This window comes from Gamsiella multidivaricata (assembly GCF_025024155.1).
Source record: "Gamsiella multidivaricata strain RSA 2152 chromosome Unknown BC939scaffold_25, whole genome shotgun sequence".
In the NCBI taxonomy this organism is placed as follows: domain Eukaryota; kingdom Fungi; phylum Mortierellomycota; class Mortierellomycetes; order Mortierellales; family Mortierellaceae; genus Gamsiella; species Gamsiella multidivaricata.
This window is the reverse complement of record NW_026251733.1, coordinates 13,814-40,257: the sequence shown is the minus strand read 5'-3', so window position 1 is coordinate 40,257 and position 26,444 is coordinate 13,814. Positions and strand designations below refer to the sequence as shown.

Here is a 26,444-nt window from a genome sequence, read left to right as displayed (position 1 = left end):
CATGTAGCAGTGTGGTTAGTGGTTCAAAGGAGGATTGTTCTTACCCAAACCTTTCTATTCTAGCATATTTGTGTTCTCGCCCTTCATCTCTCTTTCCTTCCTGCTTTCTATTCCTCACCTCGTTTTTGGCTCGACTTTCATCCCAGTGCGCTTTGTCATCAATGAATGTCTTACCAGTTCAGCACTTACTACTGCTGTGCCTCGCCACATTCGCGTCTGACGTTTCTTCGATCTTTGGGCTGTTCTTACAAACATTCTTGACGCGTGATCCGAACTAATTAGGACACGTTAGTTTAAGATTGCTGTGACAACGATGCGGTGATCGTCCATCTTGTACAGGTATGTCCTGAACAGGTATGTCCAATACTGGTCTGTTTTTTTTTTTTTTTTTTTTTTTTTTTTTTTTTTTGCTGCAGCTTACTGTTCAATATCGTCGTTGACCAGTAACACAACAGCATCCCCCGGCATTTATAAATACATCTGACACTCTCGAAAAATAATCGAATATCGCTCCAGAGAACAAATTGCTAACGTCGTGGCGCGTGGGGATGGTTATGGTATTTTGCAGCAATCGGTGGTCGAGGAAAGACTAAACTGAAAGGCCTGCGAAATTTGTGCATCCACAATGGCGCTCGCCATATCAGTCATGCATGCAATCGTACAATTGCAAAGAATGAGGGGGCTGTGGCGACTTGAAGGATGTGAGGAGCAAGAAGGGCATCGAGAAGAAAAGGAGAAGGGAAGAAAGGAAGATAGCCTTACATTACATTTGGAGCTTGTCTTCCCAGCGGCAAGAAGCTGCCGCTTATTTGTATGGATACCACACAACAGCAAATAGTCTATCGTCGTTCTCCGCCCTGTGCCTGCATTTTAATTTAAACACCTCTGTGGCCGTTAGCATAGCTCACGCTACTCCAAGAAGCGCGGACAAAATTGCGCAGCTCGCAATAACCCAGAGTCCATGAAGAAGCATACATCGCACAAGCAGGAATACCCGCTTTTTTTTTGTATTTTTTTTTTTATTTTGAACCATCAAATAAGCAGGCTTGATTGCTGCAAGTTAATGCAGCTCCCAACAGTAATTGATTCTTTCATGTGTGTAAGGTGAATAATACTTTGGTGTGCCGTACCGAGAGAGTAGGTTTAGACCACAGTCACCAGGGAGCAGAGAACGACATCCGCTTAGTAAAGACGGACGGGCTTGTTCATCGAGGACTTGATGTACAAGGTCTTGACGTTCTGCCAGTGCTTCTTGAGAAGGGAGACCAAGAAGTTGACCGACATCATGATGTTGGCCAAGAGCTCATCCTCAGACATATCAACGTGACCAACAGCAACACCCAAGCAGAGAACCTTCTTGAGCTGGAACTTGATGGTGGCACGGATCTCGTCGGCCTTGTCGCCAATGTTATCGGCGTGGGTGACGGGGGTGGGGAACTTTCCGGCCTTGTGGAGACCAGGTCCCAAGAGACGGGGGATCTGCTTGATCAAGGCCTCGGAGGCGAGGAAAGCATCGTACTTCTTGGCGAGCTTCTTGATCATCTTCTTGTTCTTGTTGAGCTTCTTCAAGTCATCAACGGACTGGTACTCCATGCTGATCTCCTTGGCCTGGTCGCAGTGAAGGGCATCACCGAGAATGCAGACGGACATCTTGGGGCGGGGGATGTTGGGGAGACGGACAGAGCCAGAGAAACGCTTGTCACGCTGGGGATCGTAGTTCTTGAGACCAATCTGGAGCTCGACAGTCTCGACGAAGTTACGCTTCTTCTCCTCGGACTGCTGCTTGACCTGGCGAACGCTCTCGCGGACGGCCGAAACCTGAATTTTGCTGCTGTTAACGTTGGAAGGAAACGATACACAAAAGATTCAACAAGAGGTAAGAGCGACGGTTAGTAAGACTGCACTCGTTTGTTCTCTCGTGGCCGTGCCTGGTGAGGTGTATGTGAGTGTTGTTGAGAACAGGTCCTGATAGTTTGTCTGTCGTATTGAACTGCGGTGTGCCTCCAGTGTGAGATAGATCACACCACCTAGACAAAGTCGCATCGCTGAATCTAAGTGAAGGCCTTCCTCAAGCGTTGAATATGGCGCTGATACTCTCTTTCAAAGGTAGAAGGAGTGTCCAATTGATGTCGTCTATGCAAACTTTGCTCCTTCCAGCTTGCTTAGAACAACGGTCTTTTCTGATTCCAGATGTTGTTGATCATGGTCCAAGACGGTCGATGTTAATTATGGTGGCAGGTATCCCCTGAGCGAATCTCCAGCAATCGATAAATAATCAGTCCACTAATCCATTGTTAGATAAAGATATAGATAGATGGATGGATGGATGGCTGAAAGTCCTGGCGGATGCGCATTAAGTGGAGTGTAACACATGCCTCATGGTGTTAGATGGCTACTAAAAAGGGAGGGAGAACAAGATGGGATGCGCCGCCAAATTGATTTTATACCGCGCAAAAAAAAAAAAAATTGCCGCACTAAGCCGCAGCAGTTGAGCTTGTGCAAAAAAAAAAAATACCAGCTCCACCTTCTTGCGGAGACATTCGTTGCATCCCTCACTGGTCTCTGAGCTACACATCAACCATGTACTTTTGTCCAACCTGCTCAAACCTCCTGCTAGTGCAGTCTGACGGTGCACAACAACAGCTTTATTGTCAGACATGCCCATATATCTATCCTGTCGTCAAGACTGTATGTTTAAATTATTTTTTCCGTCTCTGCTTTAGGCGCAGCAGCATTCATCACAGCAACGCATCTAACGTGTCCCTCATGAATATCGCTGCAATAGATTGTGCAAAGGAAGACATTGGACAGGAAGCAAGTGGATGATGTACTCGGAGGAGACGATGCATGGGCTAACGTGGATCAGACGGAAGGTACGAAGCATTAGAGGAGCCATGCATGGGTTACCTTTACTATTGGGATAAAAATCCATGTATTTTCGCCCGTCGTCGACCATGCTTTTAACATATTCATTAATTGCTCTAAATTCAACCAGCATCTTGCCCGAGATGCGAACACGACCGAGCATACTACATGCAGATCCAGACGCGCTCTGCGGATGAACCCATGACGACGTTCTACAAGTGCTGTGACCTTAAGTGTGGCTGGCAATGGAAGGAGTAAAAGCGACTTAATCGCAGAGAATTTGATCCGCACCATCACTATTAGCTGGCCTCCGAGTACGCCCATTCAGTGTCAAATGCCAGCCGATACTCTCCTTTCATCCTGATTCTTGCCATCGCAATTGCATACCTCATTCTTCAACTCAATATTGTACCATATCATAATAATAAACCCGTTCGCTCAATGAACGACACTCTCAATCGATGGCAGCAGGGCTAAGCACTCTTCAGTCTTCGGTCTTTTTGTGCGATACGCTACCTCTTTGCCTGCGTGAAAAAATGCGTACCTAGCATTGGCTGCACGTGAGCTTGAGCGCGCCCTGCAGCGTGGCACAGCTTGTCCTCAAGCGCAATGAAGCCAGATGCCTACCAATTGTCCTGCTTCTCATTCCAATAACAATCACTCATCTTCTTGGTCTTGGAAGCCCTGCACAGTGCACTTTTCTATCAAACTACTTCCCTCAGAGATAAGCACATATGGCTGCCGAGTTTATTAAACAAAACGCTCACAGGTTCTTTGCCACCAACAAAAAGGGTACCGACTGACTCAATATGACCGCGGCTTCGTGAAAGTTTGAGCTCATTGTCTGCACTTTGACAACGTGTTGATATGAACCATACTTTCACAATTATATATGGATACAGGCGAAAATGCCGAGTTACTGGCAGACCTCAATAGCGAGTACCGAGATCGACGCAAGGATGCAGTGAAACGCGTCATTGCCAACATGACTGTGGGAAAGGACGTCAGCTCGCTCTTCCCGCAGGTGGTCAAGAATATGCAAACCGAGGATCTAGAGATGGTGGGTACCAGAAGTACGGGTCTGGCTTCTTGATGCTGGTTTTGCAGCATTGTTCTGACCATGCATATCTTACATTTTCACACGGTACAGAAAAAATTGGTGTATCTGTACTTGATGAACTACGCAAAATCGAACCCGGACCTGGTCATTCTTTGCGTTAATACTTTCGTGAAGGTATTTGGCTTGTGCTCATCGATTGGCAATCATGGTTCTCTTGGTTGTGCCTTCAGGATGTTCATTTTCAATCGTCTATTTGCAATCGAAAAAAAAAAAAATCATGGCTCTCAGGACACAGACCACGTCAATCCGTTGATGCGTGCGCTGGCTATTCGTACCATGGGTTGCATCCGCGTCGACAAGATTCTGGACCACTTGTGTGAGCCATTGCGAAAGTGTCTGCAGGACGATGATCCATATGTTCGCAAGACCGCTGCAATCTGCGTCGCAAAACTGTGGGACCTGGATCAGGAAAGGGCGTTGGAGAACGGTTTTGTCACCATCCTTCAGGATCTAGTCTCAGATTCTAATCCGATGGTAAGACGTTACTGCTGATGGCTTGCCACTCCTGTAGCAAGACGCACAGACAAAATATGGAGTCTAACAAACACTGCACTTTCATAATATCTTAGGTTGTTGCAAATGCTGTCACGGCCTTAGCTGAGATGCAAGACTCGTCTGTGACGAAGGATATCTTTGTGGTGAACGTTTCGGTCATGAACAAGATGCTTGTAGCCCTGAACGAATGCACAGAATGGGGGCAAATTGCTGTCTTAACTTCGCTGGCAGAATACAAACCACTGGACTCTAAGGAGGCCGAAAATATCTGTGAGCGAGTCATTCCCCGTCTTCAGCACGCCAATGGATCCGTAGTCCTGTCAGCCATTAGAATCCTCATGATTTTCATGCGATACATTACGAATAACGACTTTATTAAGAGTCTGGTCAAGAAGATGTCACCTCCGCTTGGTAAGGGTTTGCTGCAAAACGCTCAAGATATCGACCTCTCAGGGTTGCTCATTAACACTTGATTGCTATTCATCCACAGTGTCGCTTCTTGCATCGGCTCCTGAGGTCCAATACGTGTCTCTCCGCAACATCAACCTGATCCTTCAAAAGCGGCCCGATATTCTTCAAAATGATGTTCGGGTCTTCTTTTGCAAGTACAACGACCCGCCATATGTTAAAAGAGAAAAGCTGGAGATTATCATCAAATTGTCCAATGAGAGAAATATTGAACAAGTCTTATCGGAACTCAAAGAGTAAGTATCTATCGTTGTTATGTCATCTTGAAGAAGAGCAAAATTGTAGCTGACGGCGCGAATACATGGTTTCCAATATCTAGATATGCGTCTGAGGTCGATGTCGATTTTGTCCGCAGGGCGATTCTAGCAATCGGTCGGTGTGCGATTTTAATTGAGGAGGCTTCCGAAAGATGTGTGAATGTTCTACTGGACCTCATCAGTACCAAGGTCAACTATGTTGTCCAGGAGGCCATTGTCGTGATCAAGGTAAGGGTCCGATGTGCTCCGCTAGGCTAGGTCCAATGTTGTGACAGTATCCTCCAGCATGCTTTAATTCATGTGTCGTGGTCTCTAGGACATCATCCGCAAATACCCCAAGCGCTACGAAGCCATTATTCCGACCCTTTGTCAGAATTTGGACTCCCTTGACGAACCAGAGGCCAAGGGCTCGCTGATTTGGATCGTCGGAGAATACGCTGAACGGATTGAGAACGCAGACGAGCTGATCGAAAACTTTTTGGAAACGTTCCTGGAAGAAAACTCGCAAGTCCAGCTCCAACTCTTGACCGCCACCGTGAAGCTATTCCTGAAAAAGCCTTCACAGTCCCAAGAGATTGTGCACCGAGTGCTGCAAACTGCCACGCAGGAGATTGACAATCCAGACACCCGAGATCGTGCCTATATCTATTGGCGGCTTCTCTCGACGGATCCACAGGCAGCAAAGGCTGTGGTCTTGTCCGAGAAGCCACCCATCTCAGTAGAGACAAGGACGCTTTCTCCGGGAATAATGGATGAGTTGATCAATAACATCTCGACCCTTGCCTCCGTTTACCATAAACCTCCGACGGCATTTATGGGCACCAAGGCGTACAGCGCAGACGCTGTTAAGAAAGCTGCTGCTGCCGAGTAAGTCCTGTACTGCTTCATTATCCGCTTTTTTTTTTCGCTCAAAATAGCACTGAGCTGACACTTTTATGACGATACATGTAGTGCAAGGGACCAGGAACAGATTGTTGGCGAAGCTGGTTTGGAATCACCAATTTCGTCTACGCCTGGAGGCAGTGCGGCACCCAAGAATGCAGTGGCAGACTTGCTGGACTTGGACTTTGGATCACCTTCTGAAACTGCATATGCCTCACCTCAGCCAACTTCTGGCAGCAAGCCAGGCGGGCCTAATTACAGTGCAGATCTGTTTGGTATGTCGTCGGACATGTCTTCCACGGGTGGGTTTGAAGGACTCGGAATCATGGGCGGTATGGGTGAATCACAGCAGCATTTTTCAAATGTCCAGTCGTCTCCAGTCTCGTCAGCTTCCAAGAACGACAACCTGTTTGGCGATTTTGGAGGGTTTGGACAACCGACACCACCACGACAACAGAAACCTGCTTCAGGGCAACCCTCGGCCGTCAATGATCTCCTGGATCTCTTCTAGTCAACCTGCCTACTGGCGTTTATAATAAAGCTGATATACTACGGCAGCGTTGACTTTGCTATCAATGAGTTCGATTTGGTGCAATGCCATGACGGGATGTTAGGCAGAGCTTTGCTCGATGTGTCGTATTCCAATAGTGCAGACTGAGACATAGGCGCACTCGACGCGACAAATATGTATATGATTGTGTGCACAACCACACGCCCCTGGTCATCAAAACCGCAGTGCAAATCCCTCACCCACCGCCTCCTCCCTCCTGCGTCTTCCTTGCCTTCCTTCTCTCCATCTTCTTGCATCCTTACATTCATCTACCTCTACATTCCTCGAAACCATAGTCGCGACTTCCTACATTTCCGTTCCACCTGCTGTTCTTTGCCCTGCTATTGATCGAAACAGCCCTTCAAGCACAATAATGATGCCTTCATCAGGAGCACCGGCGAGTACACCCTCAGGCAATGACGTGGACGAGCTCACCGAGATGTTGAGCCAACTTTACACTGCGCCAACAAGTGAGGAATGCGATGCCATTGCTCGCGATATGGCCGCCAAGGTCGTCAAGGACGGACTTATCCACCTCAAGACCACAAACATGCTCAAGAATCTCGAGACGGAAGCGAAGAACAAGAAGTCAGGCCTGGCGCGTGAGGGTGCTCTGATTGGGATCTGTGCTCTAGCCGATGTCATTGGGCGACCTTCAGAACCATACCTGGTACCCATGCTGCCGACCATCCTTGATTTATATGCCGACAAGGGTCCCGTGGTGCAGGACGCAGCCGCGAGAGCAGCGGAGTCCATTATGGCAATCATGCCCTCGCAGTCAGCTCCCATGATTCTGCCAGTTCTGTTCCAGTGTATAACGGGGCCAGGAAAGAAATGGCAAACCAAAGTAGGGGCGCTGCAGCTGTTGGCAGACCTCTCGAATGCTTCTCCTATCCAGGTCGGCATTGCGCTTCCAGAGATTATTCCCATAGTCAAGGACTGTCTCTCGGATACGAAGAGTGAGGTACGAAAACGTCGTGCCGTTAATTTTGATCCAGAGCCCTTCGATGTGGAGCATTCCTAACAATATGAACCCATATCACTATAGGTTGTGGAGCAAGCTAACAAGACAATGCTGCGCGTCTGCAACGTTGGCGGTAACCCCGATATCTCTCGCCATCTCAAGGACCTCTGCGATTGCATGGCTCATCCAGATAAAGTACCTGACATGATGGAAAAGCTCTCAGCGACGACCTTTGTCGCCGATATGCACGGTCCAGCTCTCGCTATCATGGTCCCACTCCTGGTCCGTGCCCTCAACGAGCGATCTGCACATGTGCAACGACAGACCACAATCATCGTCGACAACCTGTGCAAACTGGTCAAGGATCCAGCAGAGGCCGGTCAATTCCTGCCGGATTTACTGCCTGGTTTGGAGCGCATCATTGATGTGGCAGCCGCGCCTGAGATTCGCGCCTTGGCCACGGCTGCCAAGAATACGCTTATCAAGGCTGGAGGGGCCACAAAGGTCGACCCATCAACGCAGACAGGATCCATTGTCCCAACTGAAACAGAAGCCCGTACCATTGTGAGCCGTGCGGTCAGCAAGCATGGCTTTTATCCGTCGTTCTTTGATGTGGTCAAGAACCATGTTGCGAGCCTGTCGATTGTGCTGATCAAGGAAGAAAACCTGTCACCTCGAGAATGGAACCAGATCGTAACTCCCTATTTCACTGCGTTCATGCCCCTGACTGACGCAACGGCCGTGGTCAAGACGATCTTGGATCACTATGTGGAGCTAGATCGAAAACTGAATGGCGAAGGATCTGTGGATGACGACGAGAATGGCGAGGAACTTTGCAACATCGACTTTTCGCTGGCATACGGAGGCATGATGCTGCTTAACCATACCAAACTCAAGCTGAATCGTGGACATCGCTATGGCCTGTGTGGACCCAATGGTGCCGGAAAGTCGACTCTCATGCGGGCAATTTCTTTGGGCAAGTTGGATGGATTCCCTTCTTCAGACGTCCTGAAGACAGTGTTTGTAGAGCATGCGCTACAAGGAGAACAAGGAGAAATGGGCGTCGCCGAATTTGTCGCCTCGGACTCGAAGTTGGCCAACACATCCAAGGAGGAGATTACAAAAGCACTGTCGTCTGTCGGGTTTACGCATGAGATGCAAAAGAGTAAGGTTGCATCTTTGTCTGGCGGATGGAAAATGAAGCTGGAACTCGCACGCGCCATGTTGATGAATGCGGATATCCTGCTACTGGACGAACCTACGAATCACCTAGATGTCGCCAACGTCAAGTGGCTCGAGGACTATCTCGTGAGTCAAACTAATGTCACGTCGATCGTTGTCTCCCACGACTCGAGCTTCCTCGACAATGTCTGCACCAACATCCTCCACTATGAACGCAAGAAACTCAAGATGTACAAGGGTAACCTGTCCGAGTTTGTCAAGATCAAACCCGAGGCCAAATCTTACTACACCCTGGCAGCCACTTCCGTCAAATTTGAGTTCCCGAAGCCCAGCTTCTTGGTCGGCGTCAAATCCAATACCAAAGCGATCATGAAAATGACTAACTGCACCTATACATACCCTGGAGCCGCCAAACCGTCGCTGTATAATGTCTCTGTCCAACTGTCTCTCTCGTCACGCGTTGGCGTCATCGGGCCTAACGGAGCAGGAAAATCGACTATGATTAAGTTACTGACAGGAGAGGCCTCGCCACAGGAGGGCACTTCATGGAGACATCCCAATCTTCGTATCGGATATGTGGCTCAACACGCATTCCACCATCTGGAGCAGCACCTGGAAAAAACACCAAATGCGTACATTCAATGGCGCTATCAAGGAGGTGCGGATCGCGAAGTGCTGGAGAAGTCGACGGTGGCCATGAGTCCTGAGGAACTTACTCAGATGGAGACCTGGGTCACGGGCAAGGATGGCAGCAAACGTCAGGTCGAGATGTTGATGGGACGTCAAAAGCTCAGAAAGTCGTACCAATACGAGGTCAAGTGGAAGAACCATGTGCACAAGTTCAACACCTGGATGCCGCGCGAACGTTTGCTCGAACTTGGATTTGAAAAGTTGGTGCGCCAATTTGATGACCGGGAGGCCTCGAGGGAGGGACTTGGCTATCGCGAGCTGACACCCTCAAGTATTCGTCGGCATTTAGAAGATGTTGGTCTGGACGGTGATATTGCGGACCACAATGTGATCAGTGGACTTTCGGGCGGCCAAAAGGTCAAGGTGGTGATTGCTGCTGCCATGTGGAACAACCCACATATGCTTGTGCTGGACGAGCCAACCAATTACCTAGACCGAGAGGCGCTCGGAGGCCTTGCGGTTGCAATCCGTAATTGGGGAGGCGCTGTGATTATGATTTCACACAACAAGGAGTTTTTGAATGCGCTCTGTCCGGAGACATGGACGATGAGTGCGGGCAGGATCACGATCAACGGCAAGACGGCGGTAGAGGAGGGCAACTTTGAGGACTCTGAGAAACCGATTGTGGTAGTGAATAAGAAGAAGAAGAAGAGCCGAAATGATATTAAGGCACAGGAGATACGCCGCCGACTGCGACATCTGGAATGGTTGGCATCGGACAAGGGGACACCCAAGCCGGTACGTGCGGCGACCTGTTCTTTTCGTTCTTTAAATGCTCGGTCTGATGCTTATGGTTCCTTCTTTCTCAAACTGACTACCATATACACGCTCTCTCTCTCTCTCTCTCTCTCTCTCTCTCTCTCTTTCTCACACCCACGCACACCAACGCGCCATTTTATTTTACATTTTGTAATGTTCTAGGCGGACACGGACAGCGACTAAGCGGTTTGAAGGGACAGAGCACATTTGGCGGCATGGATGAAAGGCATTGCTGGCGTACAGAGCATATTGAGCATATGTACTCGATATACTCGCTTCAGGATTCGACGAATAGACTCGGTATCATTTTTTTTCTAGACAGCCATCCAACTCACAGAGTTCAGCAGCAAAAGGAAATAAAGTAAAAAAAGGAAAAAAACGCGGGCTGCAGTGTATGCATGTAGATGCAAGAATGTGGCCACACCTTTTTATTCATACTGTAACTTGTCTAGTTGAACAGCATAAATACGCGCACGCACGTCCTTTTGTTTGTTATTTGTTGTTTCTGCTTATGCAATATAATTCCACAATGAGCTGTTGGGCTGCATGGATAGGTCATGTAGACCGAGCCAACGGGAGGGAAAGGAGGCAGCAGCATAGACTAACAAACACACCATGGAGTAGACAATCAATCCTCCTCACTGTCCCTTTTTTTTTGGGTTCCAGATAAGCACAAAAGCTTTTTAATTTTCAGGTACGAGTAAGGGATTTGCATCCTTACGCCAACACTATACGCTCCCCCACAAAAAGATGATAAAAGGAAGGAAACGACAAATCGGCTCATTCTACTTTCAGCAATTGTTACGATTGTACAGAGAGAAGAAGAAGAGAAGGAAAAAGGCGTCAGTGCGTCGGGTTGGTGTTTGTTGGACAAGGAAAAAGGAAAAGAATGAGGCCGCCGGCTTTTTTCCTCTTATCCGCATGAAGGCATGTCCAAGGAGGTATTGGTGTGCCTATCATTTCTCTCTTATCAAAAGAACCTTTTTCCATGTATCGGCTACAAGGTTAGAGAGGGTTTCCGTCGATCCAGCTACCCGCTTCCGACTCGGATGATGGACACAGAAAAAGTTGGACCAAGGAAGATGGGTACTAGGTGTTGAGTCTCTGTCAAGGAGGGGCCCAATGAGGGGAAGAAGGAGATGCGCTGCATGGGAATCGTACCCCATACACACATGCATATGCATTTGCATCTGCATATGCAGGTGTAAATGCGGCATACGCAGATGCAATGGTTCGTTCCCGCTGCTTTTTTCTCTCGCGTCGTTTCCCTCCCCGCCGCAACTCCACCTTCCTTTGCTCCCCTTTCTCTCCTTTTCTTCCCTTCCTCTCTTTCTTTTCTGCTCTTTTCTGCTCTTTTCTTTTCTTTTTCTTTTCTTCTCTTTCTCCTTCCTGTTCGCTGCCTGTCTTGTCATTCATTGCCTCTCCTCATTCCTTCCTCATTCCTCCCCTCATTCCTCTGGCATTCCCTTCCACGCCAATGGAGGCATACATCACCCTCCTCACCAACAACAACTACGCCAGTGGCGCCCTTGTCCTCGGCCACTCCCTCCGCGCTGCCCAGACCACAAGGCAACTCGCCGTCCTCATCACCGCTGCAGTCTCGCGTCCCATCCGCGACCGACTGGCCCAGGTCTATGACGCTGTTATCGAGATTGGCGAAATCGACTCCCGTTCCACAAAGAACCTACAATTGCTCGGTCGCCCTGAACTCGGCATCACCCTCACAAAGATCCATGTCTTCAATCAGACTCAGTACTCCAAGGTCGTCTTCCTGGACGCAGACACCTTGGTCCTACGAAATATCGATGATCTCTTTGAAACTGCAGCCAATGGATCGCTCGACGACAAGGATCGGAACACACGGTTCGCAGCAGCACCGGATGCAGGATGGCCGGATTGCTTCAATTCAGGAGTCTTTGTCTGTCGGCCCAAATACGAGGATTACGTTGGCTTGATCGAAATGGCAGGTCAACATGGCACCTTTGATGGTAATAAGAGAGACCAGAAAAGCGCGTTTGTTATCGTTTCTCTCCTCCTCCACCACTGCCCGAGAATTATGTGTAGAAACTTATTCGCATAACCGCCCCTTCTCCTTTTTTGTTTTCGTAACGATTTCGCAGGTGGCGATCAGGGCTTGCTTAACAGCTACTTTGACGGCTGGTCCAGGGGTGACGCCAGTAACCGTCTGCCGTTCCTCTACAACACGACGCCAACCTCCGTTTACAGGTGAGTGATTCTCTCAAAAAAAAAAAATCAAGGCGCGCTCTTTCTTTTTTTTTTTTTTTTCGCGGGTGATGATGACATTGGTGTATCCCATGAGTTTTTCTCCCCCTTTGCTACTTTATCCACAATTGGATTGGCACATGAAGACGACGTGAGTAGGAGGGATGCCTTCGAAAATCGTGCCTGTTGTTGATATTAACCCACCCCATGTGGCAAGCTGACGATCCGCATGAGTGTATTTTTCTTTGAAAAAGGACCTGAGTATTATAGCTAAACAGCACAAAAGAACAAAAAAGCGTGGGGAGATTTTTTTTTTTTTTGCTTGCACCATCTCTTTAACGCGCGGCTATCTTTTGGTTTCTTTCCTATGGCTATCTTCTCTCGTCGTACACCATCGGGTAGTCGATTTCATGCCCTGTGCTTCCTCGTTCATAAAATAATAAACACTGTTTTTCTGAATTTTGTTGGGCCATTGTGTCCATGAAAACGGTGCCGCCACGGCTATGAGGCTCAACTCTTCCTTTTTTTTTTTAACCTCATGACAATCTCATTGTCAATGCTAATCCCGGTCTTGTGGTTATTATCGTGAAATCAAGTTACTCACTCGCATTTGCGGCATTCTTCTCTCTTTTGCGTCTCTCACAGTTATGCTCCTGCGTTCCAACAAAACAAGGACAAGCTAGCGGTCATTCATTTTATAGGGTCATTCAAGCCTTGGCAATGGCTCCGCTTCGCAGACGGAGCGGTCTTTCCACGCAACACCTCTTCTACAGATTCGATTGATCTTGTCCAAAAATGGTGGAATGTCTTTGACATGTTTGTCGGCGGCAAGGTATGCTGATTTTCTCATGATGCACCTGTTGGGAAAAAGAGGAACCTTGGTTAATGGAGTTCCAGATCGGGGTTATTCGTCTACAAGAGGTGATCGTGATACCGTATCCACCCTAAGTATACAGCGTGGTTCTTTATCGTCGAGAACAGGGTTTTCGTTGTTTATCTGTGCTTGGGCTCACATGAAATGAAGCAATGCCAGGATGGGGTTTGGGATGGTCTGAGCTCTTGCCTGCTCTCTAAATTCCTTTATCTCTGGCGGGGTGTACAATGTGGAAGCGGAACGCGAAAGATAAAGACAAAAAAAAAAAAAGGAGAAATGGCACGAATGTTTTCAAGATGGCGAGGACGATCGTGCGTGAAGGACGCAAATGAAAACCGCCAAATAGGATCGTGGATATGCTTAAGCGTGAATCACAGCCGAATGGATAGGGATGGATGTTTACCGCGGTTATTTTGGTGGCAAATTGACCCTGCATATCCAACAAGAGTGGCTGCATGCGTAGCCCGAAGACTCCAGTGAAGGGGCACTAATCTTAGTTTTTGCTTATCTCGATCTGTTGCTAGCCTTCCGATATCCATGAGGTGACACATGGCTATGATCTACCGCCCCAGAGTCAGTGGGACCGTATCGGTATGGATCGTCAGGTACACGAACCAGAGGTCAAGAAAATGCCACACTATGACGGCTGGTTCCAGCCTTATGTCCATCAGGGCCAGACGCAACCACCGCCTCCTGTACATCACCAGCACCAGCACCACGAACACCAACACCACGAACACCAACACCATGATCATCAACATCAGGAACACCATCACGAACACCACGAACACCAACATCAAGAACACAGCGACCACCAGCACCAGCAACACCATGACCACCATCAGGAGCATCACCATCACGAAGAGCATCATGAACATAACCCCGCAGGAGCTGGAGGAGGGGATCAAAGTCATCCGGCCGACCATCATCCTCCGCGCGAAGAGCAGTGGCGACCCCCAATCCCGCCGCGCGTGGCGGAGAGGATAGAGTGGCATCATGGTCACCAGGACCAACATCACGAACATAGCCAACATCACGATATTGCCAAAGAGAGACAGGAGCAGGAGCACGAGCAACATCACCACCATCACCATCCCCAGTTTGTACACAACCCTCACCATTTGACCGACTATCATTACCAGCCGCCTCCTCCCCCTCCCAAGGTCCCCGACCTGCCGGAGCCTGACGCAAATCGGTACAGTCCTAATGAAGGCGCGAATGGTGTAGATGAGAGACAGGCTCATCATTCTTTCCAGAACTCCGAGAGCATAACCGATCGAGAGCTCAATCCACACCACTTGACAGACTATCGCTACCGTCTCCCCATCACCATCGACTCATCCAAGGATACTACTGCAGGTGGGGCCTTCAAAGCTATCATACCCGAGCCCATCGGACTTCCAGATATGTACTACCCCAATGCCTGGGACCTTCCTGAGGATCCTCGCAAGGTCTATCCGCCATTACCCGTGATGCCGCTGGTCATTGAGGACACCACAAATGCCGATAACACACCCGTCCCTTCTGGAAAGGGAAGGCCAATCTTTCCGTGGGAGTCCAGCGCTCCTAACACACCCAGAATTGCTCGGACGCCCACCAGGACGTACTATAACTATGCCGCTAATACAGAGGAACGTCGCCGACAAGAGGAATTGGAAGAAACAAAGCGGCTAGAGAGAGAGGAGAAGGCGCTGCAATACATTCAACTACAAGAGCACGAACGGTACGAGCGTGAGCGCAAAAAACAAGAAGCCCAGGAGCAGTTAACGGGCAGTCAGGCATTCGAAAACTTTAGGTTGGTCAATGCCTGGGATGTCGATATCGGCGTTCAGATGTCTATCCTGCAAAAGACTGAAAAGAGACGCCCTCGGAGCCGCAAGAGTAGCGCTGGTGGAATCCGCAAGGGCTATGGTTTGGAGGACATGCTGGCATACGAAACAAGGCAGCGTCAGGAGATGTACGAGGCAGAACTCGTCAGGAAGCGTCTCGAGGAGGAGGACAGATGGCAAAGGGAGCAAGAGGAGGCTCGAATCAAGGAGGAGGAACTTCGTCAGGAGAAGTTACGGCTGACCAAGCTTGCCGAGATCAGGGCTCAACAGCGCCAGCGTCAGAAGGAACAGACGTCACCCTATGCCTTTAGGAACGCCTGGGACCCGCCCAATGTAGCGTTGACTAAGAAGAAGTTGCGAATCGAGGACGAGGAAGTAGGCCTAGCGCTACCCCTTCGACGCGACCGTCGCTCGACGCTGGAGTTTGGTGCTGGTGGCGCTAGCGCTAACGGCGGCGGCCTTTCACAATCAAATGCTGCGTGGTCGGGCCATGGGGCATCTGCAGTCGCAGCGGCAGCAGCCGGTGAGACTGGTATCGCCATTGCTGCTGGCAGTCGCTCAGGCCGAGTTCCAAGGCCCAGGGACACTGTATCAGAAGACATGGCAGTCGAAATTGTTCAACACCAGGCCAAACATAGTGCTCCATCTCCCAAACAGATTACCAGAGCATCAGGTGCCGCTTCAAGCGACGCATCGGCATCCCTTCTAGAGGCACATGGCGCTGTTGCAGGCAGGTTGGGTACAACAACGACCACAAGCGCCGCCAGAGGTAGCACTTCTTCGTCATCGATCACCACAACGAAAATGACCGCCCCAGGCTCCCACCGATTCGTGAGAACAACAGTGACTACGACGATTATTCGCCGCAAGTATGTCGACGGTGCGATGGTCAGCTCCAGCTCAAACAGCAGTACTACCGGCGGTGAGAAGATGTTTGAGATCCCGGCAAGACCCCGCTCTGGCAGTTACTTTGGGGAACAGGCTCGGCGCACAGAGACGATTAACAGTTCAAAGGAAGCCAGTCGTCTTACAACGGGGACCACATCAGGCAGCAGCGGTAACACATTTACTTCTCAGTGTCTGATCACATCAGGGCAGTCGACAGAGAGCAAGAGTGCCTCCACCTCTCAGCATATGAGCACATCGAGACAAGTTGCAGAGAGCATGAGCACCAGTATAGAAGGATACGGCGACTCTCGAGAATTGCAGCATGCCGAGCGAACGATCGCATCTTCAGATCTGTGCAAGATGGGCGAACGAACAACGGCCACGGCAACAATGTCGGTGATGTCTAAGTTCGGCAGCAGAACGACCTCTTCTGAGAGCAGTATCTCTGATGTAACCACCTCAGAAACTGTGCACACGTTCGTTGACGAAGGCGAACAGAAAAGGCAAGGTGGGCTCTCCCTGCAGATTGATACCAAGAGCCGTGCATTCGATCGGGACGATGAAGAAGAGGATGTTCTCGAAGCAGCAGAGCGACAACGACTACGGGATATCCGTGAGAAGAACGCATCAGCAGCAGCAGTCGAGCATGCGATGCAGGTTCTGTCTAAATACCCTCAGGCAACGAGTCGATATGGAAGACCTGTCTCTAGCAGCAGTACCAGCAGCACCGGTAGCCGGCTTTCGGCCGCTGGGGTTCTGTATGCCAACGATCCTAACTTGCCGCGCCAAGCTGCTCTGACCTCGGCAAGTGCGAGTAAAGGAAAGCCACCCAAGGTTCATGCGGTGCGTGCTTACAACTCATCGGAAGATGAAGACAATCTGGTGTATGGAGAGGAGGATATGGATGAGCTAGAGTACTTTGGGGAACGCCATACACGGGCAGCCCTTCCGCTAGGTTCGCCGTACATGCCATCTACCCCGCTGGCGTCCTCATCCCAGCGATATGGAGCATTTACGTCTGGTTACTCGAGTAGGGCAGGTAGTCGAGCTGGTAGTCGCCCGACCACGCCTGGACCTGGGACGCCGTCTCGACTTGGACCTGGTACGCCCAAGGCCACGTATAAGAGGACGTTCGAGCTGAAGCAAGAGCCGAACAAGACCACATCAATCACGAAGTCGGCACAGCAGACTGCACCTGTCGACACTGGGTTCTCCAACTATAAGATTGAGTGGAACTGGAAGGAGTTGCTAGGCAAAAAGCCTCGTCACTGGACCGCAGAAGAAGGCGAAGAGCGCTATGATCCGTACAACGCCGTAAGCTGCACTATCATTGTTTTTTGTTTTTTTTTTATTGTTGTTTACGTTCGTTCTTTCGTTCTGACTAGCTCAATTCTAATTGACTTGGTTATTAGTTATCGACGCATGGTTCACAGGTGGATTCTGACGAGGATGATGGACGCAGACTAGATTCGTCATCGGAATCGGACTCTGAGGAGGAAGAGACAACTGGGCGGCATGCCAAGAGTGAGGGCTCAAAAGGATCACCCTTGTTCGCAGCGGGAGAAGATAATGAGTTTACGCGTGAGTCTGGATTTGTGATCAGAGGAGGCAAGATTGCGCGACGCAGGAGCAGCATGGCTTTGGATCGACAGGAGCTCTGAAGAAAAAGGGATGTGTGCTGCTGCTGCACTGCACAGCTGACTAGCGACTGCACTAGACTTGAAACGGAGGATACTGGCATTCAGAACCTGTCAAAAAGATAACCCCTAGCACTCACTAATTTAACGAAAAAGTAAAGAAGTACGACATGCAACGAACAAAAGAAAGAAAAACTCTTGATGACCGCGTCCTCAAGCAGTGTCATGCCAGATGGATGGCGTTATTATGCTGCATGGCGCGGCATGGTCAATGCGCAGTGCGCGATGGTTAGATATAACTCCTGCTTTCCTGGTCTATCGATCGTTCTCGCATGACACCTGCGCGTCTTCCAAGTCGCCCTTTTTTTGTGAAGTAATTTGTTCACCGCGTGTCAACAACAATTCTACGAGCGAATTTCTGAAGGCCTGATGCGTTTTTATTTCGAGACAATGTGTGTTGGGCAAGGCTTCACCCTCCTTTTGTGTTTTTAGTGTAGCATTCAAGCAGGCCAATCGATGGAGCCGTGCAGCCGTGTGGCCATGTAGTCATGTAACCATTGCAAGCATGTAGCCATGTTGCGTCTATGCTTGAACCTTTTTTTAAATTGCGACCAAGAAGGTGCACAATGGCGCCGCATTCATTTAGAGGGCTGCCACAATTGGATGATGTCAAATGGAAACCAGTCAAAGAGAAGAAAGAGCTGTTCAGGTCGAGAGACATTTTCACCAAAGTGATCAGCATCACTGACACATACACATCACACATCACCACTAGCATCGCATCACATCGCATCACATCGCACGCTTCTCATCCAATTCCCCTCCTCCACTCTCATTCATATACCCATCCCTCTTTCTCTCCTTCTCTCTCTCCCCTCCCTCTCTCTCTCTCCTTCACTCTTTCTCACCTCAGCACTAACTCACCCACTCACTTCTGTCTCAACAAACACACTCACTCACTCCACATTCTCACACCCACCACTGCCTCTGTTACGACCTTCACCATCGCACCACTACTGCCAACCTCGGTATCATCCACTCTCGATAGCCGATCCATAGGTCTTATCCGCAATTACATGCGGCAGCAACCAAAAGAGACGTCCTCTAGCAAATGAACGAGCCCTCAACTGTCGTCCGTACCAACCCCGATACTGACGCACACATGGGTGTTCTCCTAGCTGGTAAACTGACGTTCCCTCATTACCAGAACAAATAGCCCAGAACAGGGTATTGTTTTGCGATCAATTGGTGATGCTAATAGTCTCTCCCGTACCATTTCTTCTTTTTGATTTGTTATGCGGTAACAATTGAACAGAGGGGGCGCATTCGCCAGTACGCAGCACAGGCGGATCAGGTTCAGGTTCAGGTTCAGGTTCAGGCTCAGGCTCAGGCTCAGGATCAGGAGTAGAAGCAGGATCAGGATCAAGAGCAGGTGCAGAAGCAGGAACAGGAGCAGGAACAGGAACAGGAAAAGGAGGATTGCAGGCAATTGCACAGGGAGTAGCTTTGAGCAACATTACTGCAGAGAGTAATGAAGATTTGATGTTTATGGCCGGTAAGTGAACGTCAAGAGAAAAAAAAAACAACAAGCGATTGGCCCTCTTCTTGGCTGTTCGTCTATATTACTACACAACTGGACTTTGCATGTCCATGTTCCTGTCCTGACATTGCATTTTCTCTTCTTTTGTTTTTTTGTTTTTTTAATCCTGCAGGTGAGAACGTGCTGTTGCTGCAGCGTTTAGGTGATGGGCTTTGCATGGTAATTATAATAATAGGATGCAATGCATTATGTATTCCCCCAATCCTCAGCCCTTGGATGAAAGAGAATATGCGAAATTCTTTTTTCCCTTTCATCCACCCATTACTCTTTTTTTTTTTTCTTACCCCAATTGTATCCTAGACTAAATTTGGTTGTTTGTGGTTTAATTTATGCGAAGGTTACAATCAGAACTGAGCAACCCTGGACCATTTTACCATTGAATGGGGTGAATGGTTCCTGGGTGCAGTGCTCTCCTGGCGGTGATTGTAGTCGTAGTGGTGCTCTTATGGTGCTCAGATCCGATCTAGGTGCCTTCCCCCGCCCTGGACCCTATCGCCATGAATTATATATATTTACGATCTAGAACAGAGGTCGGGAAGGAAAAGAGGCGGGCAGGTGGTGTAGGATCATGCTGTCGGGCATCCACGAGAAAGGGGATGCAGGCGTAATTTACCAGCATGACCTTCGCGATAGACACTCATTCTTATTTTTATTTTTGGACTTTTTGAACTCGATAGGGGTATTGTGAGGGCGTTGTGGGGCGATTTAAAGAGGCGGATGTTGATTTCACTGCAGCAACACCGATATCACTCACGCTCGCACCTTCGACCCCCAGGACTTCCGCAACAACCGTTCCACCCATACCACCAAAGAGTCGATCCAGGGCAGGTTCAGCAACCTCGGCCCAATCCGACAGAAAGGCCCGCGACCAGGAAACAGCACCAGTAGCAGCACCACCTCCACCACGGCTTCGCAAGAAGAGTTCTGCCCTGGACGAGAATCCATCGATGATCGCTGCCTTGGCCAGGCACGTACCCGCCACATCCGGCGTCATTGATCCCAACAACGTATCTGAACGACACAAGCCGAGGAAACTCATGAGCGAGGAGAACTTAAAATCTACACCGACTGAGAATACTGTCGAAGGGCGCAGACAGACCCTATCGTCTCCGCCAGCGCCCCACCCAGAGTGTGCGCCTGCTATCCCACCACGATCGTCGTCACGGCAGTCAAAGGGAACCGGATCTCAAAAACACTCGCCGGGATTGCAGTCGTTGGCGACAAAATCTTCAACGTCTTCTATGAATTCACTCACAGCAGACCCCTATGGGTCTTCGGCGACCATGATCACCAAATCGCTTGAAATCAAGTCGAATGAGCTTGGTGCAGACCAGCATCGGCTTGTGTCTGTGTCTCGACAGCAGCAATCCCGACCGTCTTCTCGTAAAAACTCACTGTCGTCAAGGGCTGTATCACCCGTCCAGATCACGGTCTTGACATCGGGCCATGGTGTCCATGATGACATGGGATCGCCTCGCTCTCCAACAAAATCAAGGGCACGACAGGGTCTTCGTCCCTCGTTAGAGGACACACAATCGCAGGAACAAGAGCGGCTTGAACAGGAGCAGCACCATGAGGTTCATGACCACTACTTGTCTTCGGTTTTGGAGGGTCTTCGCTTAAGGACCAACCATGTTTTGCAAAAGACTGGATTCACCATGGCGCCGACAGCGGGACTTTATGCGGATCGCGACTCGAAAGAGATGGATTTGACGGTCATCCAAATGCCGCCCGCCTCCAATGGCTCGTCTTCGAATGGTGCAGCGTCGACTGCTGCTGCTTCGTCTCTCGCCACAGGGTTAAAGGCTGCGTCGTCAGCTCTATCGTCAACATCAGCTCCGGGCATCAGTTTTGCTATCTCGGGAACAACCGGAGACACGGGGGCGAAGGGTAATACGGGCAACATCAGTGCGCCTGTCAAGCCCATAAATCGTCCTCGGAGTCGATCCGTCAGAGGCGACAACCGACCTGTAAAGCCATCATCGGCCTCAGACACGTCTGCGACTGGATCCACAGATTCTGGAGCACCTCATCCCATGTTTGCGAAACTTCGACCCTGGGGTCGGTCAGAACCGCGTCAGCGGTCTAATTCAGGACCGGCACGGCACTCGGACTCTAGCATTCAACAGAAAATGGATGAACTTCAGGAGATCAAGATGCAGGCGGCTCAGCAGGACTCCAAGAGGGTGCCCCGACAGAGGCGACCCAGTGAAGCGACGGCGATCACTGCCGGTAGTATCAATAGTGTGGAAACAACGAGCTCGGCACCGTCCCAGCACGCCATCTCGGCAGAGCGGAGGGCAGCCGCGGATGCTTCGAAAAACCGGTCCAAGAACTGGTTTGGGATGAACAAGCGGAATTCAGGGCATTATCCAGATGATACGAGGAAGCCGCATCCTTTGGGGCATGGCATCGAGGGTGGGATTATTAGTCGGCACCTGTCGGCCTTGGTCGGCGAGGATGATGAAGATTATGATTCTGATGGGCATGAGGAGGATGAGGAGGATGTGGAGGAAGAAGGAGGAAAGTCGGGCGAGAACTCGAGGTTCTATATCAACGATTATGGGTTCATCTATGACCTTGAGGATGAGATGAATCAGGGACAGGACCTGACGGGGACGGGATCTGCGCTGGGCGCGAATGGGTCGACGGGGACGAACTTGTCGGTGTCGGATACGGAGCGCAAGAAGGCGGTCAAACGGCAGAAATATAACCGCGAGAACGAGTTGAAGTGGATCCATGCTTGTACGAGGCTTCAGGCCGACAATGTGAAAAAATCAACCAAGGTAAAGCCGCTTTTTTTTCTTTTTTTTCTCTCTTTTTTCTGTCGTTGTAGAACCATTGAAGTAGTACAGATCTCTTATCTCTTGTTGCTGACATCTCCGTTTTAACTGTCTTTTTTTCCTCTCTCCACCGACCACTAGTACAAGAAGCTGGTGAGACACGGCGTGCCAACGTCCGTCCGTGGACGCGTATGGCTCTTCCTCGCAAAAGCAGATCTCTATCGCCAACCCGGACTCTTTGAACAACTCTGTAAACGGGGGCCTCTCCCGATCCACGAGGTAATCGAACGAGACATCCATCGCTGTTACCCGGACCACGTCCACTTCCGGAACGGGATGGGAGGCACAGGACAACAGGATCTGCACGCAGTCCTGAAGGCCTACGCGCACTACAAGCCCAGCGTCGGATACTGTCAGGGCATGGGTCGACTAGTCGGGATGATGCTGATGCAGATGCCCGTCGAGGACGCCTTCTGGCTGTTGGTCGCGACGATCGAGGGATACATGCAGGATTACTATACGCCGTCCCTCCGACAGCTGCGGATCGATGCTCAGGTCTTTGAGCGGCTCCTCCGGGATCAGGACCCACCGCTGGCAGAGCATCTGGAGAAGAACGATGTGATCCCGTTGATGTATATGACTCAATGGTTCATGACCCTCTACACCATGAGTCTGCCGTGGGCCTCGGTACTGCGGGTCTGGGATGTTTTCTATTATGATGGAGTCAAAGCACTCTTCCGGGTCGGTTTGGCGATCCTGCAGCTGTGTCGGGAGCATCTGTTGAACAAGTGTCCGACCTCGTCCGAGTTGCTCGCGTACATCTTGCATATCCCGCTCGAGAACCTGGCGCCGAAACCGTTGCTGGAGGCGGCCCTGCAGATCAAGCTGAGGAAGCAGTCGGTCCAGAAGCTGATTGCAGTAACTGCAGAGTCGATGGATGCTGCAGCAGCTGGGACGGGGTCAGGGGCGAAAACGACCTCGACCTCGACCTCGATTTCGGCTTCGACTTCGACTTCAACCTCGGCTGCGTCGAAGGGTCGGCGGAGATCTGTGTTCTCGGCCAATGGTGCGACGACGATGAATAGTAAGATAGATGATAGTCAAGACATATCTGCTGGAACCTCTGCTCCGACTTCATCTGCATCGTCCGCCATGGGTTCGACTTCCTTCTCGCCCTTGGGTGTGTTCAAGACCCGAAAGAGAGCTGGCACCATTCACAAATAGAACATCCTTTTTCTTTTTTTCTTTTTCTTTCTCTTTTTTTCTTTATCGGTAACTGACTAATGATAACATCTAATAGACCTGCTTTTTCGCGCGCACATAATAAAATATACATAATAGTATGGACCACGACGAATGTGTAGCGCCGATGTTCCGTCTGATTAACCCTAAAGAACAAGACGCGTTTCGGTCGCTCTTTGCATACAACTTTATTTATTTTATTTTATTTTATTTTATTTTATTTTATTTGGATGATGTGCTAAATATATGATAAGCACCATCTCCGTCTAGGGCAATTATACTGAAAGCTCTAAAAGAGAAAGAAGAACACTGTCTATCCATATACTCTACATCTTAAAGTCTCCGTGCTTCTTCAGCAATGGCCGGATGTACTCCTCGTAACCATCACAGACTTCTCTCTTGTTCAGGGGCTCGGTCTGGGCCTTCTCCCATAGCCTCTTATAGGCATCACCATCGCTGGCGCCGAGGGCACTGTTCAGCAGGAAATCCGGATGATCGAACGCGTCCACAAGGCCGATGGCGTCGTCCGCCAAGGACGCGACCAGGGCCTTGACCTGAGCTCTGAGTGACAGGCACTGAGCAGGCGAGAGGTAACCATCCTCGACAAAGTCCACTAGGTTGGTCTGGATGGTGTGCAGGGCATGCAAGTTCGAGAGGATCTCGAGTACCTTGACAGATGCGGGTTCCGCACGACGCTCCTCATCCGCCGCCGGGTCCTGGGCATCCTTGACGGCCTTGATGAACCAGAGAACCATGGTATACTGTGCATGAGCGTGCGAGATGCGGTAGCATTCGATGTTGTGGTCCGACCAGGTCTTGCTGTTCGCTGGGTCGGCTCCAGCGGCATCGACGGCGTCGCTCAACTCGAACGCAAGACGCGCGCAGCGGTGCTCGAACGCCGCGAGCTGGATCTCGGGCTTCAGCCAGTCCTCTGGCCGGGCGACCGCACACGTCGTACGCTCGAACGCAGGCTTGTTCAGGGCCAGCAGCAAGTACCTGGAGTACGGTGTGACCTTCTCGGGGCTCGTGCGCGCGGTCTTGACTTCCTTGAGCAGATAGCGGGCCATCTGCTGCGTGAGGACATAGTTATCACCCTCATACGTGTTCGAGGGTACGATCGAGGCAAACAGATGGGCCAATCCCGTAAAGTATGAGAAACCATGCCCGCCCATCAGCTTTCTGGACTCCTCCGTACCAGCAGCTCCGATGGTTGTGCAGTAAGACTTCAGTGCTGAAGACATGGCGTGGACCTCGGCCAGGGCATCGATGTTACCCGTGGAAATGCTCGTCATCAAGTTGATGTACATTTCCATCATAACGGAGCCTGCGGCGAAGAGGGCGTAGGCCTGGGCGATCATCGGGAAGAGACGATTCTGGACCATGGGGTAATTAATGACCTGGGTCTCCAGACCGGGGTTGAGATCCGCATCGTTGCGCGTCGTCGGGTTGTTGAACTGACGGCGAACGGTCAAGTAGCGGGTCGTGACGGTTGTGGCGCGCGAGAGGTACAGGGCCATTTGCTTAATGAGAACAGATCGCAGCAACACCATCGAGCCGTACGAGAGCTGTGTAATTTTTAAAAAAAAGGTAAAATAGAAGAGTATGTTAAGATATGAGGATTAACGCTTTTTTTTTCCGAGACGGCTTCCCCAGGTGTGAGTGAGAGAACTTTGACTGTACCTTGGCGTGGGGAGGCTTGGTGAAGACACCGTCGCGGGAAACCTTGGAGAAGCGCATCAGCATGTTCTCACGAGGGATGCGATGCTTGGTGAAGCGGGCGACTGTGTAAACGAACCACCAAAAAAAAAAAAGCAAAGAATGATTAGCAAGACGTTCTCTAAAGAAGCAAGTAAATCACAATCTCAATGGAGACGCGATACTTACATCCGTTGTCCATCTTGTTGAAACCGTTGTATGCCTTGGGTCCGATGTCACCGACCTGGACAGTAGGGAAGGGCTTGTGGTCGTCGAGCGATCGAAGAGGCACAACAAAGACATGTGCACCATAGTCTTTGCCATCGATGAATAATCTTGCCTGGACGACGGCATGGGTGCACAGGGCGCCCAGACCACCGATCCACCACTTTGCAGCCGTGAAGGTCGTGCTGTTGATCTCCCACTCGTCCGTCTCCTTGATGAACGTGGCCGTGGTCTCGAGACACGAGAGATTCGATCCGTGACCAAGCTCCGTCTGGGCGTAGCAGCCGATGATCTGGAACTTTTGAGCTGGAGGGATCCACTTCTCGATCTGCTCTTCTGTCCCCTGCGCGGTAATGACCGGGATGAAAGCACCATTGTGGAGGACGATCTAGCAGGAAATGATGATGTTTCTTAAGAACCACTGTCTGCTTGGTAGCAGAAGATTTCGAGCCAATCAATAAGCAGGTGTTTCTTACTGGGAGGGTGTCATCGATGGCCTCCATCATGGTGGCAAAGTCGAGATCGTTGAGGTCGTGCTCCATCATGAGCTCGGCCAGGCGAGTCGACATGGCAATACCGCGCTTGACCGCGTCCGTATGGCTCAACCAACCCCTGCAGCAACAACACATTCCAAAGGGCCGTTAGCATACTGCATTGCGACCCGAAAGAGGAAATACGGTGGAAAATGTACACTTTATGTAACGCAGAGGGCGAAATGCATCAAGATCAATGGACAGAGAGTAATGGAAATTGTATGTTTACCAGTCGTCCTTGTTGAAGATAGGCTCTTTCGCGACCAGGTCCATGATGTATCTGCGTTGGTCGACATTGGCGGCGCCCTGGTAGAGGAAGTTGGTCATGTCCTTGACATTGAAGCTGACCTTGGTCCTCGCGTGGGCAAGGTCCTTCTTGTTCTGTGACTCGGCCATTGGTAAAATATTGCTTCTTTTTATTTTTTCCTCTGTAGGGTGTGGAGTGGAGGGGGTGTGGAGTGGAGGGTGTGTGGAGGTGGATGAGAGAGGATGAGAAGGAACAAAAGAGATGCGATGGCGAATGAGAAGCGAAGGGGAGATCAGCTCTCGGCTCTTATAGAGAAACGGCTCCTCGGCTTATGGCTATACACGCCTCTGCAGGGCTTTCCCTCGTGTCTTTTTGCTTCTTTGTGTTCAGTTAACAATGCACATCTCTTCGGCTGCCACTTTGCTTCCCTATCCTC

General features: G+C 50.2%; 9 protein-coding genes across 9 annotated transcripts; 7 read left to right on the top strand and 2 right to left on the bottom strand.

Annotated features, from left to right (window-relative positions):
• Window positions 1-966: 966 nt before the first annotated feature.
• On the bottom strand, window positions 967-2,404 carry BC939DRAFT_448370 (ribosomal protein L1-like protein). Its single transcript, XM_051555213.1, has 2 exons — window positions 2,376-2,404; window positions 967-1,831 (listed from the first exon to the last, which is right to left on the bottom strand). The coding sequence occupies exons 1-2, from the start codon at window positions 2,378-2,380 to the stop codon at window positions 1,183-1,185; spliced, it is 654 nt and encodes a 217-aa protein (XP_051413189.1). The 5' UTR covers window positions 2,381-2,404; the 3' UTR covers window positions 967-1,182.
• Window positions 2,405-2,523: 119 nt separating this feature from the next.
• BC939DRAFT_448368 (uncharacterized protein) lies at window positions 2,524-3,402 on the top strand. The gene is made up of 3 exons (XM_051555212.1): window positions 2,524-2,688; window positions 2,786-2,873; window positions 2,996-3,402. Exons 1-3 carry the CDS (start codon window positions 2,581-2,583, stop codon window positions 3,121-3,123), a joined length of 324 nt encoding a protein of 107 aa, XP_051413188.1. The 5' UTR covers window positions 2,524-2,580; the 3' UTR covers window positions 3,124-3,402.
• A 355-nt stretch (window positions 3,403-3,757) lies between these two features.
• On the top strand, window positions 3,758-6,076 carry BC939DRAFT_396085 (Clathrin/coatomer adaptor, adaptin-like protein; the record flags this gene model as incomplete). The annotated part of the gene is made up of 7 exons (XM_051552264.1): window positions 3,758-3,925; window positions 4,016-4,099; window positions 4,214-4,459; window positions 4,555-4,891; window positions 4,971-5,184; window positions 5,268-5,433; window positions 5,522-6,076. 7 exons carry the CDS (start codon window positions 3,758-3,760, stop codon window positions 6,074-6,076), a joined length of 1,770 nt encoding a protein of 589 aa, XP_051413187.1.
• A 569-nt stretch (window positions 6,077-6,645) lies between these two features.
• On the top strand, window positions 6,646-10,616 carry BC939DRAFT_409922 (P-loop containing nucleoside triphosphate hydrolase protein). Its single transcript, XM_051552911.1, has 3 exons — window positions 6,646-7,601; window positions 7,686-10,211; window positions 10,395-10,616. The coding sequence occupies exons 1-3, from the start codon at window positions 7,011-7,013 to the stop codon at window positions 10,413-10,415; spliced, it is 3,138 nt and encodes a 1,045-aa protein (XP_051413186.1). The 5' UTR covers window positions 6,646-7,010; the 3' UTR covers window positions 10,416-10,616.
• Window positions 10,617-11,709: 1,093 nt separating this feature from the next.
• On the top strand, window positions 11,710-17,707 carry BC939DRAFT_502204 (uncharacterized protein; the record flags this gene model as incomplete). The annotated part of the gene is made up of 5 exons (XM_051560260.1): window positions 11,710-12,220; window positions 12,353-12,458; window positions 13,101-13,287; window positions 13,854-17,360; window positions 17,459-17,707. The coding sequence occupies 5 exons, from the start codon at window positions 11,710-11,712 to the stop codon at window positions 17,705-17,707; spliced, it is 4,560 nt and encodes a 1,519-aa protein (XP_051413185.1).
• A 408-nt stretch (window positions 17,708-18,115) lies between these two features.
• Window positions 18,116-19,235, top strand: BC939DRAFT_126179 (uncharacterized protein). The gene is made up of 2 exons (XM_051550032.1): window positions 18,116-18,864; window positions 18,999-19,235. Exon 1 carries the CDS (start codon window positions 18,268-18,270, stop codon window positions 18,796-18,798), a length of 531 nt encoding a protein of 176 aa, XP_051413184.1. The 5' UTR covers window positions 18,116-18,267; the 3' UTR covers window positions 18,799-18,864; window positions 18,999-19,235.
• Window positions 18,636-20,018, top strand: BC939DRAFT_126190 (uncharacterized protein). Its single transcript, XM_051550033.1, has 4 exons — window positions 18,636-18,864; window positions 18,999-19,238; window positions 19,396-19,442; window positions 19,621-20,018. Exons 1-4 carry the CDS (start codon window positions 18,795-18,797, stop codon window positions 19,804-19,806), a joined length of 543 nt encoding a protein of 180 aa, XP_051413183.1. The 5' UTR covers window positions 18,636-18,794; the 3' UTR covers window positions 19,807-20,018.
• A 1,856-nt stretch (window positions 20,019-21,874) lies between these two features.
• BC939DRAFT_395992 (rab-GTPase-TBC domain-containing protein) lies at window positions 21,875-23,290 on the top strand (the record flags this gene model as incomplete). The annotated part of the gene is made up of 2 exons (XM_051552255.1): window positions 21,875-22,069; window positions 22,208-23,290. 2 exons carry the CDS (start codon window positions 21,875-21,877, stop codon window positions 23,288-23,290), a joined length of 1,278 nt encoding a protein of 425 aa, XP_051413182.1.
• A 344-nt stretch (window positions 23,291-23,634) lies between these two features.
• On the bottom strand, window positions 23,635-26,157 carry BC939DRAFT_502202 (acyl-CoA dehydrogenase/oxidase; the record flags this gene model as incomplete). The annotated part of the gene is made up of 5 exons (XM_051560259.1): window positions 23,635-24,873; window positions 24,989-25,089; window positions 25,193-25,616; window positions 25,705-25,840; window positions 25,991-26,157. The coding sequence occupies 5 exons, from the start codon at window positions 26,155-26,157 to the stop codon at window positions 23,635-23,637; spliced, it is 2,067 nt and encodes a 688-aa protein (XP_051413181.1).
• Window positions 26,158-26,444: the final 287 nt, after the last annotated feature.

Coding starts and splice junctions, on each gene's coding strand:
- BC939DRAFT_448368 (XM_051555212.1), top strand. CDS start 2,581: ATGTACTTTTGTCCAACCTGCTCAAACCTCCTGCTAGTGCAGTCTGAC. Junction 2,689..2,785: donor TCTATCCTGTCGTCAAGACT/GTATGTTTAAAT, acceptor TCGCTGCAATAG/ATTGTGCAAAGGAAGACATT. Junction 2,874..2,995: donor TAACGTGGATCAGACGGAAG/GTACGAAGCATT, acceptor AAATTCAACCAG/CATCTTGCCCGAGATGCGAA.
- BC939DRAFT_409922 (XM_051552911.1), top strand. CDS start 7,011: ATGATGCCTTCATCAGGAGCACCGGCGAGTACACCCTCAGGCAATGAC. Junction 7,602..7,685: donor TCTCGGATACGAAGAGTGAG/GTACGAAAACGT, acceptor ATATCACTATAG/GTTGTGGAGCAAGCTAACAA. Junction 10,212..10,394: donor ACAAGGGGACACCCAAGCCG/GTACGTGCGGCG, acceptor GTAATGTTCTAG/GCGGACACGGACAGCGACTA.
- BC939DRAFT_126179 (XM_051550032.1), top strand. CDS start 18,268: ATGCTTGAACCTTTTTTTAAATTGCGACCAAGAAGGTGCACAATGGCG.
- BC939DRAFT_126190 (XM_051550033.1), top strand. CDS start 18,795: ATGAACGAGCCCTCAACTGTCGTCCGTACCAACCCCGATACTGACGCA. Junction 19,239..19,395: donor AGATTTGATGTTTATGGCCG/GTAAGTGAACGT, acceptor TTAATCCTGCAG/GTGAGAACGTGCTGTTGCTG. Junction 19,443..19,620: donor TAGGTGATGGGCTTTGCATG/GTAATTATAATA, acceptor ATTTATGCGAAG/GTTACAATCAGAACTGAGCA.